General features: G+C 28.4%; 2 protein-coding genes across 5 annotated transcripts; both read left to right on the top strand.

Annotated features, from left to right (window-relative positions):
• Positions 1 to 1,290: 1,290 nt before the first annotated feature.
• Positions 1,291 to 7,459, top strand: LOC145745492 (uncharacterized). Of its 4 annotated transcripts, none has more exons than XM_082563584.1 (9): positions 1,291 to 1,389; positions 1,849 to 1,990; positions 2,103 to 2,351; positions 2,567 to 2,748; positions 2,871 to 2,961; positions 3,221 to 3,256; positions 4,128 to 4,163; positions 4,528 to 4,563; positions 6,705 to 7,459. In XM_082563584.1, the coding sequence occupies exons 2-9, from the start codon at positions 1,915 to 1,917 to the stop codon at positions 6,770 to 6,772; spliced, it is 774 nt and encodes a 257-aa protein (XP_082419710.1). In that variant the 5' UTR covers positions 1,291 to 1,389; positions 1,849 to 1,914; the 3' UTR covers positions 6,773 to 7,459. The 4 variants fall into 4 exon arrangements, with proteins under 4 accessions (XP_082419710.1, XP_082419711.1, XP_082419708.1 ...); XM_082563585.1 differs by having other exon boundaries at positions 1,320 to 1,389; positions 1,895 to 1,990; XM_082563582.1 differs by lacking the exon at positions 1,291 to 1,389 and having other exon boundaries at positions 1,729 to 1,990.
• A 792-nt stretch (positions 7,460 to 8,251) lies between these two features.
• On the top strand, positions 8,252 to 13,290 carry LOC145745183 (solute carrier family 22 member 4-like). The gene is made up of 13 exons (XM_082563188.1): positions 8,252 to 8,420; positions 8,859 to 8,893; positions 9,368 to 9,517; positions 9,881 to 9,984; positions 10,123 to 10,277; positions 10,348 to 10,516; positions 10,705 to 10,837; positions 11,185 to 11,291; positions 11,373 to 11,505; positions 11,736 to 11,817; positions 12,099 to 12,281; positions 12,444 to 12,576; positions 13,188 to 13,290. Exons 1-13 carry the CDS (start codon positions 8,252 to 8,254, stop codon positions 13,288 to 13,290), a joined length of 1,656 nt encoding a protein of 551 aa, XP_082419314.1.
• The last annotated feature ends 102 nt before the right edge of the window (positions 13,291 to 13,392 follow it).

Raw genomic sequence — 13,392 nt, 5'->3', positions numbered from 1 at the left:
TATTTAATTCTTTAGCTTGTTGTCGCATATGGACTTGTGGGCCATCTTGCATTTACAAAGAAGCCAAAATTAGCTACGAAAAATCTTTAATACTAAAACTCAATGACTTTCTAATTATGGATAATCTTAAAAAATTGAGTAAAGTTTATAAATACAAAAATTTTTAACAAATATACTTTTTCTTGTGTCATTTTTATATTGAATTTAATTAAACAAAAAAGCAATTTTTATTTAAAACCATATTTATTTGTGTCTTTTTACGTTCATCTTTTTTATCATTTATTTTTGTTTTTATTTAATTTTTTAGGTTGTTTTAATATTGTGTTTTTGTGTATAAGAGTGCAATACTAGTTTTAACTATTCCTTTTATTCGTACTTATTTTCAACGTTCTTATAATAAATATCATAAAAACTTCTATTGAAAATATATACATTGGTTTTGTTTTTATTGTTTTAATATTTTAAGATTTAATAAATGCGCTACAAATTTACGTTCCTCGAATTTTTACCACAACTTGGCCACGTTTAGTTATAACTTTTCCTCTAATACAAAACCCACGTGCGATTTTTTAAAGCTAGTTTTTTTACTTAATAAAAAAGGGAATGTCTTCAGTTATTATGAGTTCGAAGCATAATTACGTGGAATTTTGGGTTCAACTTTTTATCTGCTTCCACATTATTGCGCTTTTTAACAATGTGCTTAATACGGTCTCATATACCTACTAGCAATTTAAGGATATCGAAACTAGCAAAAACAACTGGCAAGCCTGTCTGCCTGTTAGTTAGTCTTTTCAATAAACAAAAATTTCAACATTGCATTGAATACTCTCTAAACCAGTGTTAACAACTGTTACCCCGACCTAATCTTGACTTGCTTTTGACAGTTTGGGATATTATTATTTAAAATTGCCCAATACTAATGCTGCTGATTAAGTGCTGGCCCAGCTTGAGTTTATAGCGCCTTACTTAAGGGCGCTACAGCATGGAAGCAGACGGGATTGTAACCAAGACCGCATTTGGTGTAGCAAGTGTTCTTACCACTACATGACGCTGCTGGTAAACTGGAATTGTCGCGGCACACATAAAGAAATAAAGCACTGCTTGCATTGCTAAACTTAAATGTTTCACTAAGAAAAAATTAATATGTTAAGTTATAATTCACATTCTTCAGGATTTTTTTGGAGATTAGTATTGAAATTTATGTATGGTACAGATGGTATGTGAAGATCTCTGATGTTTTTCTGTTTCGCGGCACTCTTAATGTGGCATATCCCACTTACAATTATTTCAACTCCTACCAAATTTCAACTCCTAAGAGTTTTATTTATATAAAATAAAGTAACAGAAAGTTGGAGATAGGATATTAAATTAGAAATTTGGCACCAAAAGGTAACTTTAAATTTTTTTTAATATTATTTAACAAATAATAATTGATAAAGTAAAATAAAAAAACATTATTTATAAATTAATTTGTGTTAGCTATTTGAACCCATATATATTTTTAATACAATAATGATGTCATAATTTGTGTTCATTGTGTTTAACAATTCAGGAAGTTCTTACCCTCTTTCAAACTTTTAAACTTATTGTATTACTTTTTAATTTTAATTGTTAAAAATTATTTAAAGAGCAAAATTATAAATTCATGTCAAGGAAGTTAACAAATTCTGTCTACCCTATATAATACTGAAGCTTATTATTTTTGAATCATTTTATTTAAACAACAAACTGATTGGTTGCAAAATGAACAAGTTGATTTTAAGTTTGATGATTTTGAGTTTAAATGTTGTAAATGGGCAACAATGTCTGATAAATGTAATAAATGGAGGTCTTTGCTTTTCTTATAAGAATGTAGAATATGAGTTTGGTTTAACTGGGGTTACCTATGCAACAGCAGTGAAAAGATGTGCAGAAATGAACTCAATGTTGACAACTCCCAAGACACTGGAAATTCGTGATTTTATTAATCAAACAATGTATTTTTTTGGAGGTATGGTTTAAAAATTTTAAATATTTATTTTATTGTTATTTGTATTAAACTAATTTGAAACAACTTTTAAAAATATAATTTAGTTACAAAAATATTATCTTTAATGTTATAGGACAAAACAACTTTTACTGGATTGGTCTAACAAGAACAAAGTCCTCTAATGATGATTCCTCTTTTAAGTGGAGCGATAACACAATTTTGCTAGCTACCCAATCCAACTGGTTTGACGGTGAACCTAATAATTATAGTTTTCTTCTTTTGTCTGAGAAGTGTGTTGTTTTACATGGTAAAGATACAAAATGGAATGCTGATCCATGTGAATATAGTCGCCGATATATTTGCCAACGAGATTTACCAGCATGTAAGTAACTTATATAATAATTCTAAGTTGTTAATTTGTTTTTATCCAAGTTTTTTAATATTTTTAATTGAAAATCTGTGAAATTTTATTTAAATTTTAAAGCTTACTGATTATACTAGAAACATGTTAGGTGTTAATTTAATAAAATATAAAAATATAAAACTTACTCTCCTATTCATTTAAAAATAAATTGTTAATTTTTTGTTATTGTACAGCTATGACTACAACCACTATTTCTACTACAACTACAGTTAAGAAACAAACAAAGGTTGTAACAACAGAAACTAAAAAAAATTATGCCATTGCACCAAAAACCAGAATAAATGATGCCATGACACCGAAAACAGCTTTAACTTTAACAACAGGATCTTCTACAGCCCAAAAACAACAATCCAATGTAAGGATTATCATAGAAACTTTTTAAATGTTTTTTCACATTTATTCTTTTTTTGTTATTTTTTAAGCATTAATTTTAAACAAATTTTAATTATAAAAGTTACTAAATTTATTTTTATTAAGGAAATTCCTCTAATATTAGGATGGGCAACCTCAGCACTTTTTCTTCTTGTCATCTTCTATCTACTTTATAAACTGAAAAACAATGTTTCATGTAAGTTTAAAGCAATATTTTAATTGCTTGGTAAGGTTTTATTTTTATAGCCTAATTATAAAGCAACTTTTGTTACTTCAACCTAGCAATTTTTGTAACTTCAACCTATTTTTGTTGTTTTGCAAGTTTTATTTTAATCTTACAGCCTTGCCAGTAAAATCTTTTGTGTATAAACTATTTAAAGGGTTAAATAATTATTTAAGTTAAACTAAATTAATTTTTTTTTTTAATTAAACTAATTTTCAACTTATTTTTGCAGCTCGGTCGGTAGACTTAAATGCTGGTGCTGTTGCAGGTAATAATGTTCTATGTTAATTGTAACATTTTACATTTTAATTGTTTGGTAGTGTGGTATTCATGGTATTGAACTACAAGCTGAAAGGTTTCGAGTTCAAGCCACACTAAGGCCAAACTACTAGATTTATAATGCATTGTAACCTAAGACCGGTAATTTTACTTTGGCGGGAATCTGTGCATATAACGCGGTCGATTTTATTTATTACCCTCTTAGTTCATTCTTATTTTTTGGCGTACCGTTTTTTAGAATAAAAATTTCGTTTAATATGTGTTTACGAATAATCAAAACTATAAGATACAACATGGTGCCTCGTTAATTAAACTTGTTCACCAAATGTTAGGGTACAGGGTTTTATTGTTATATTAACATACTTAGAATTTAAAAAAAACATTGAAATAATATTTTTAAAACGTTTTTTTTTATAATATTCTATAATATTAACCGCCATCTAACGCATTTTTCTTGTGCGAAGAGTTGCAAACTTAATTAAGTTGTTTTATTTAAAACTAACATTTTGATGCGTTTATTTTTTTAAATAGTTTATTTTTAAATTTATGTTGTTTAAAAAACTAAAAGTTCGAACCAAGATATTGGCTTAAACAGGAGTTGTTGTTTTAACTTTATTGTTCCAAAAAAACACACATTAAAATGTTCGTTTTAATCAATAACGTAAACGCTTCAAGCACGGAACAAAGAAAATTCTAATAATTAAGTACGCAAATAATCACTTTTTTTGACGTTGTCGTATGCTGTTTTGCGTATTTTTAATGTTTTTTTTTAAAATTCTTAAATGGGTAAAATGGTTTATAAATGCTTTGTTAAAAAAATTTGATTTTTATATTAAACAAAATCCATTTAAATTTTACAGCTCGACCAGAAGACCTATATGAACCTGTTATTGCAGGTAAGTTTATACTAAAAACTTTAAAGTTGTATTATTTTTAACTGTAGTCAGCATGGTGTTGTGGTTAGAACACTTAGCTTTACTTAATTTGGTCCTGGGTTTGATCCCCACTGCTTTCATGCTGTAACGCCTTTAAGTAAGAGGCTATAAACGATATAAACCGTTGCTGAGCCAACACTTAATTAGCAGCTTATAATTAGTGGGCAATTATAATCTATAATATCTTAAACTGGCAAAGTCAGCCTAAGACTGGGTCAGGTAACTGATGTTACTCTGTGTTTAAGCCATAAAGTCGACCTTTCCACACCGAAAATTAATAACTATATTACAAAAAACACCTAATAAATTAAATTAAACTTTACAGCCCAAGCACAAAATGTTCGAACAGACGCTGTTGCATGTAAGTCTACTTCAATTTCTTTAATTAATTGAAATATTATATAAGTATACTGGTCGTCTTGATGTACCTTAAATGCTCACTATTTAAAATTTAGAATGTATTGTAACTTAAGACCGGCAATTTAACTTTGCGTTGACGGGAATCTGTGCATATAACGCTGTCGATTTTATTTATTACCCTCTAAATTCATTCTTATTTTTGGCGTACCGTTTTTTAGAATAAAAATTTCGTTCAACTTGCGTTTACAAAAAATCAAAACTATTACCATACAACATGGTGCCCTGTTAATTAAACTTGTTTACTTAATCTTAGCGTACAGGGATTTATTGTTATATTAACATTCCTAAAATTAAAAAAAAATCATTGAAATTATATTTTTAAAACGTTTTTTTTCTTGTAATATTTTATGATATTAAACGCCATTTAACGCGTTTTTTTTACGCAAAAAATTTATATTTAAAACTAACATTTTGATGCGTTTATTTTTATATATAATTTTTTTTAATTATTTATTTATTTTTGCAGACAACGCGCAAGCAGTTTACATGAATTTTAATTAAAAAAACAAAAAACTTTTCGCCGATTTTATTCGGGTTATACATGTAAAAATTTGTGTGATAGTAATTTTGCAAAAGATTTCGATATTTTTTGTAAATTTTTTTTTAATCATTAGCAAGTTTTCTGTTATTGATTATTTTAAATATTTTAGGTTTACATTTCCTTCTATTATTAATTTTTTTTTTCAAAATTTTAAAATTCTATCGTGTATTTTATTTTATAAAAACCCCGGATCGAAACCTATTCATAACTTATATGACTCCGTTCCTTTCTTTTATCGGAATTTCGAAATTCTTTTGTGTATTTTATTTTAATTTTTACTTGTTTCTTTATTTTAAATATTAGTAAGCTCGTAGTTATTGATTATTATAAATTTGTTAGGCTTCTATTTTCAATTCATTTTTTTCCATATTTTGAAGTGGCGTTGTGTATTATATTTCAGACTATTTTATGAAAACCCCGGATCGAAACCTATTTATAACTAATATGACTCAGTTTTATTCTTTAAGAGCATTTCCTTCTAGTAATATTTTAAATTACAAGGCAGCAGTGGGAATCGAACCTACGCCACCAAGTCTCATAAAGACAAACCACCACTGCGTTTTTATTCTTAATTATATAAGCTTTGTTCTTTCCGCTTAAAATTGATTAAAATCTTTGCTTTTTTAAACGAAATACTTAGTTTTTTATAAAATGGTAAAATTCCAAGTTCGTGAATGTTGTTATTTTTAAATAAATATAAGAGACCTACTTAATTTTAAATAACCTTAATTAAATATTGATTGAACTTTATAAAAAAGCGTTTGTTTTTTAGTTAGGATTTTTATCAGAATTTTATGTTTAAAAAAAACTATAATTTTTACTCGGATTTTAAAGCCGCTGATACTCTTATTCAATGATATAATCTACTAGTGGTCAACATGTTTGGTTAAAAACCCGCAAAATTTGATGGTTAGTTGAACAACAAAAGACATCAAATTATTGATAACAAGATTTTTATATTGTGAGATTTTAAACTAATTTGGTTAATACTGTCACATGCTCTGGTGTTTAACATACTTTAAAATAAACAGTAGAAATACGTTTTATTTAAATGAAGAATGTTGTTAAAGTTTTATTTTAAGTTGATTAAAAAAAGGCGTGGCAACAAAAGATCGTACCAAGATATTGGCTTAACAGGAGTTGATGTTGTTGTTTTAAAAATGTAATCACTTGAACTTAGATGTGACGTAAATGTTTCAATTGTTAATAGAGTCCAGATCAGGCATGCTTTATTAGGTCAATTTTTTATACTTCTTACTTGGATTTTTTTTAAATAAACTGTTAGTTTTGTTTGACGCAAAAGTTAACTTTGTTAAACAACGATTAGCGGGGTAATGGTTTGGTGCCCACCTTTGGCTTTATTTATTTTCAAAAAAGTGCTAAATTTTTAACAATATTTTGAGTGAGTTTCTGTAAATAGATGGCATATGTGGAACCCTTTTTTCTTATTAATATAATCCGAGCAAAAAAGGTTGACGATTTTAAATAATTAACAATTTAAAACTTTTGTAAATTATCTACATTTTTTTCTTGTCCGCCAGATGGTAACCAGGAGTCATTATGTAGAATTGACCAATCCAAACGGGAACGCGGAATTTGGGTCGACTGAAAATGAGGGAATGGAAATTGAAGGAACGGAAAATGAAGGAACGAAAAATGAAGGAACCGGAAAATGAAGGAACGGAAAATGAAGGAACCGGAAAATAAAGGAACGGAAAATAAAGGAACCGGAAAATGAAGGAACGGAAAATGAAGGAAACGGAAAATGAAGGAACCGGAAAATGAAGGAAAGCAAAAAAGGAGAGGGCGGAATCTTCAATACTAAAACGCGGAAATACCGTTGACTGTTTATTTAGGATTACTGTAATTTATTCGAGAATTGATAAGCGATAATGAGTTAATTTTTATTACTCCAGCATACCCTAACTCTCTTCTATAAAATGCCCGTTTATTTCTAAAATAATATTGACTTAAATACAAATAAACAGTCAACAGAATTTCCGCGTTTTATTTTTTTAAGATTCCGCCTCTCCTTTTTTCACTTTCTGTCAATTTCCGTTCCTTCATTTTCCGGTTCCTTCATTTTTCGTTCCTTCAATTTCCATTCCCTCATTTTCAGTCGACCCGAATTAAACAATCCAAACCTATATTTATTAAACTTAAACTCAAATAAGTAATTTTTAGTGATTTCTCTATTTTGTTTAATTTATATCAAATAGAAACTTAACATTACTTCAATTATCGCGTAATACTTACATTACCAGTACTTTAAAAAACTTTAATGAACGATCATCTGATTCAAAAAAATAAAAATTTTGGTTATAAACAACGTTAACTATTAGTTAGAATATGGAAAATCAAGTTTTGCAGAGTAAGTCATATAGAAAAAGTCTTGGCAAAAAAATTTGTTGTTACAGCAAAATAGTTGTCGACTGTCGCCAAAAGGATAGCCTGCGAATTGATTTTGGCGAACAACAGTTTTGGTCACGCTACGCTGATTTAAAAAATTGCGGTTTAAATCAAGTTAACTTTTAAACAGAAATTGGTCTTAGGTTCAACTTATTAAAAAGCCTGTAAAATGAGTTTAAAAGTAGGCTACTAGTGTTTATTTATGCTTATTAAATATTAAAGCGTTAATTGGGTGTGCCAGCAGCCGTATGTAGAATGTTATATCGTGTTTTTTTTAAATTTAGGTAATTAGTGCAAGTTGCAATAATTGTTTTGTGCATAACTTTAGCAGGTTTGTGCCAGCATTGTCGGTTTATAAATTAGTGTCTTGTATTTAGTTTAGAAAATAGAATATGGCTTGAATACACGTTTTTAATAAAGGAAATGTAGCACATTTTGTAATATAATTTGAATATACATTTTTAAAGAAGGAAATATACCGGATACAATTTACAAAATAATACAATTTTTTACAAAATAAGCTTACAATTTAAAAAGAAAAGACGTTTCTTCTAAGCATTTGACCTGGAAAAAATACGGCCCGGTAACGTGCTGCGTATGGTTGCCGACCACTGATCTATATCATAGCACTAAAAAATGTTTATTGTTGAATAGAATTTGATAAGTTAGACTTTAAAACATGACTTATGCAGAAGCACTTAGAAAAGTGGGTAGTTTCGGCAAATATCAGAAGATTTTATGCCTTCTTTTAACTCTGAGTAGTATTCCTAACGGTTATTTAGTACTTTCTGTGGTATTTACCGGCCTTAAACCACAGCACCGATGTAAAATTCCGGACATAGATCGCGGTAAGTTTTCGTTAATGTAAACTTCGTTTTAAACATAAATACAACTGAAATTATCAATGTACGAATTTGAAAAACATAAAACACATAAATTTGTCGTTGTATTCTTTATGACGATTAGGCGTGTGTTTTATTTCAAGTTAAATGTTATAAACAAATAACTATAAAACCCACTACATGAATAGGCTAACTTTATCATTATTAAACGAATCCAATTTATGAGAATTTTTAAAATTACAAATCTAAATTCTTTTTTATATTGGTTATAGCGATCAGATATAAATTTTTATATTGTTTTTTAAACGGTATGCTTCTCGGCCATAAATATATATTTAATAGCAATCATAAAAAATGTTTTTTAGACGAACTTTTTACTTTCTATTCGTTTATGAAACTGTTCAAAACAACTTTTTATAACTTTTAAATAAAAAATTTTTGCAGAACAAAATTCAAGTATAGAATATGACACGAATTCGGTATGTTACTAAATATAAATATGAAATATTTTGTTCTCTGTTTAAGATTAATTTTAAAATAATATTAAAAAATACTTTTTATACCAAAATTAATAATAAGTAAATGAAATTTGTACAAAAAACGTGGCACTCTATTTAATGTTATTACAAATGTTTTTGTTTAATATTTTTTTTGTATTAAGCTTTGTTTTCTCCACTGTTTAAAGATAGCGTGGTTGCAGGTTTCTTTTTTAACTATGTTGGAATTTTTTTAACTTGCACGAGGATACCATTATTTTTAAAACAAATTTTGCAATGTTACTCATTCTTCTTTTATTCATATATTAAAAAAAACACGTAATCGTATATTATATTATGTTTATTTATACGTTCGTGTTTGCCAAAAAAACAAATTCACTACTATTTTGCGTGTCTTTTACGTTTAGTATTGATTTATACTTGAGGGAATTTAAATCTATTTAAATTATGTTGTAGACGTTACAACATTACATTCCACTGAACAGCGATGGTAAATTAAATGGATGTCACCAATTTATATCGTTTAACCAAACAAACGTTACAGTTTCTTGCCAACACGGTTGGGTTTACGATATGGATGAGGGACGTAACTCTTTTGTGACAGAGGTATTTTAAGACCAATTGTTAATACCAAATATTGTAACTAATTGCAACAATTTTAAATATAGAGTAACATTTGATTGCCAAGTCTCCAGTTAGCCTTGGTACTTTTAAAATTTCCTTAATCGTATTGTCTAGAGAATAACGTACAAGCTTTTTTTGCTTGTTAAGTATATCGTTTAAAGCGCTTTACGCAGGCCATACCAAATCAAAGATATTAAACGCATGTCCTTTTGTTTTACTCTATAAAAACTGTAGAAATGACAAATACGAACCAGTTTATTTAGAATTTAAAGGTGTTTAAAAATAGTAAAATTTTTTTAAAACAAATGGCCAAATTGTCTTATAAAATTGAAACCTTCGTTTTAGTGGAATTTGGTGTGTGAAAATGACGCAGTACGACCAGTTATTACAATGGTCTTCATGATTGGTGTAATGGTCGGTTCAGTCGTCAGTGGAATTCTCTCTGACCAGTAGGTTTACATTTATTAAGTGTTTAGCATAGTTAAAATATTTTTATTTACAATGTAAAAGAAAGGTGCGTATGCCAAAGATTTAGTTACTACAAGTTTTAATGGCGTATTACTAATATTTTTGTCGCCCTTTATTAGTCTTGGGCGCCGTCCTGTTTTTCTAATTGGAACCTATTCCATGTTTTTGTGCTTTATACTTTGCTCCTTTGCGAACTCACCGGCAATGTTTACCGCTATGTTCTTCTTTGCTGGAATGACAAATTTTATCAACTTTGCAGTAGCTTTTGTATTGGGTAAGTTATATAACCGTTATCACATAGCTATAAATTCCCATACAAATGTTATATGTTTATAATTCTGTAGCTTCAGAGACGATAGACACAACTAATCGAGTAGTAACTGGAACTCTGACAATCGGGGGCTTTGCATTGGGCTACATGATTATCCCTTTGATTGCTTATATGATTTCAAACTGGAGAACTATTTACTTAGTCTGCGGATTAACTGGTTTAGCGTTTATCCCGTATTACTGGTGTGTATATGTGTTGGTGTTATATATATACGTTTACTGCCTAACTTGTTTTCTGTAGTGTCTTTTAATCGAAAACCGTAAATTTTGACATTAATTTTAATAAAATGTCGTTGTTTGGGTGGGGAAAATAAAATAGTTTTTGATCTTATATAAATATATGTACATAGCATTTCTTTTTATGTTCGTAGGTTAATTCTTGAGTCTCCAAGCTGGCTTTATTCCCGGGGAAGGTTTGTGCAATTTCGGATAGTTATGAAGAAAATTGCTAAGGCTAATGGAACCCTAAACTCAGAATTGGAAAATTACTTGGAAAATATAAAGGTTTAATTGAAGCTTTGTGCAATAATCAGCAATTTCGTAAATTGGCTTACGCGGTAAATAATTGCTAACATAGGGTAAAAAGTTATTAGCTATCTAATTGGGTTTTTTGAGTAAGAATTTCATCGAAAATACTGGTTTTAGTTTTGTTTATTTAATTTTTGTAATTAATGCAGCGTATAGCAAAACAGCGTGAGATATTGTTTTGAAAAGTATGCACTAATACCACAATTAAAAGGCAAAATTCACAAAATTAACTACTTACAAGAGCTCGTTACTTTGTATATAAAAGGCGTGCCCTTTTAATTTGTTATTGTAACATTTCGCGGTAATTTTTTTTTATTTTTTAGGAGTCTAAAGACTCAGAACAACATGAAAATAAAACTGTTGAGAAGTTCTGGAAAGTATTCGCAACCAAATCTGTTCTGTTTCGCTTGTTAAATATGTGTTTCACGTGGTAGGCAACATTATAAACATCTTTGTTTATTTAAAATCTATCTCTGGATATAAATATCAAAGTTTGCTATTATTCTTATAGGTTTATAGCCTCGCTGACTTACTACAGCCTTTCGTTTAATACTTCGAATTTGGGAGGGAATCCATACTGGAATTGTTTCGTTGCTGCGGCAGTTGAAATTCCAGCCTACACTTTCGTTATTGTTTCGCTGAAGGTATATTTATAATTAAAATCAAGTGCAATACTTTAAATTGCACAAATTTAATTGTAAACCCATTTAAATAAAATGGCGAAAAGTGTGGTTTAGAACTAGTTAAATTAATAAAAATAAAATCATTCTTAATATTGTTTCATTTGATTTTAAATTTGGAACTGTAGTTTTAGATTTTATATATTGCAACAAAATAAGTCATAATCATGCCTTAATTTAAAATTTTATCTTAGTTCTTTGGTCGAAAAGCGATTACTATTTTTACCATGTTCTTGTCAGGGGGCTTTTGTTTGTCTATTCCCTTTCTTTCTGCAGGTAACTCTAACTTTTTTATATTGTAAAGCTATTAAAGTTTAAATTTTTCTGTGAGTAGGCGGCCCTACCATAACTTTATATAAATCTCACCAAGATTTATGTAACAAATTAGATTAAAGATGTTAAAATAAAGAGATATTTTTAACGCAGAATTTAAATTTAGATTACTTGTATAAATTAATGACTTAATTCACAAAAAATGCCAATTTGAAAATGTTAGCGATCTAAATACAATCTAAGCATTAATAAAATAAAACCAAAAATTGGATTTTAATTTTCAGTTGACGTAACAAGTTCTATTGTGGTCGGTATGATTGGAAAATTCTTTGTGTCAGCATGCTTTGCAATTATTTACATTTACTGTGCCGAACTCTTTCCTACCTCAATTCGAACAACGACCATGGGTCTGGCTTCTATGTGTGCCCGCATTGGAGCTGCTATTTCTCCGTTTATTATATACCTCGGTAAGACTTAACAAGATTAAGTGTTTGTTAAAAATTATGGTTTTAAAAACTACTAAAACACTTTAGCATAATTTGTAAGAAAATTTGCCTAAATTTTTTTTTATAAATTTTGTGTTTGAATTTTACAATGAGCTTACTTATACTTTTTCTGCGTGATCATAGGCGAACAAACTTGGTATCTGTCATATCTTATCATATTTATGCTGAGTTTGTTTTCCTGTCTGATTACAATGTTTTTACCGGAGACAAATAAAAGACCGATTCCAGAAACGATTAATGACATCGGAAGCTACAGGTGCGTATGTTAAAAATAATATTACTGGTCTTTAAAAACTTATAAAACTTAACCGGCAGCGTGGCGTAGTGGTCAAAACACTTGTATTCACTATATAAGAATTTGGGGCCATTCCCACTGCTCTTATGTTGTAGCGTTCTTGAGTAAGGCGCTATAAATGGAATAAACTCTTTTCAGATTCAATACTTAATCAAAAGCCTAATTATTAGGAAATAATAATATTTAAAATTTTAACTGTCAAAGGCAATTTGGGTCTAGGTCAAAGTAACGGATGTTACTCTATGTTTAGACCGTGAAGTCGATCTTCCTACATCAAGAATAAATTAATATAAAAAAATATTTTACATTTCGGTTTTAACAACTAAACTAAAGATATTTTTTTAAAAATATATATAAAAATATTAACTTTATAAACACACAAATTTAACATTTGATTTTTAGCATTTTGTTTTATTTTAGTACTTTTACTAGCTATTTAATTTGTTTTAATAGTTTTTTTACTACTTACAGTTAGCTTACTTGTGTTTTTATAATCCTGTTTAAGAGTGTGGTCTAGTTTATTGAAAACTATAAAAGTAAACACTATAAAAATTGTTTTTATTTTTATGTAGTCTGTTTTCTGACTTATGCGGAAAAAATGTGAAGAACTCGGAAAAGAAAGAAATTATAGTTGTTGATGAAGAAGTCCAAGTCCAACTAATGTCTAAAATTTAGAATATTTGCAATTTTCAGCAATTTATTATTCCTTTAAAATGATCATATTAATATTTCATATTAATTTTTTAAGTTCTTTATAAATTATTTTTCAATATTTGA

Source organism: Corella eumyota, chromosome 3 (genome assembly GCF_963082875.1).
Source record: "Corella eumyota chromosome 3, kaCorEumy4.1, whole genome shotgun sequence".
NCBI classification, from domain to species: domain Eukaryota; kingdom Metazoa; phylum Chordata; class Ascidiacea; order Phlebobranchia; family Corellidae; genus Corella; species Corella eumyota.
This window is presented reverse-complemented; position numbering and strand designations above follow the sequence as displayed.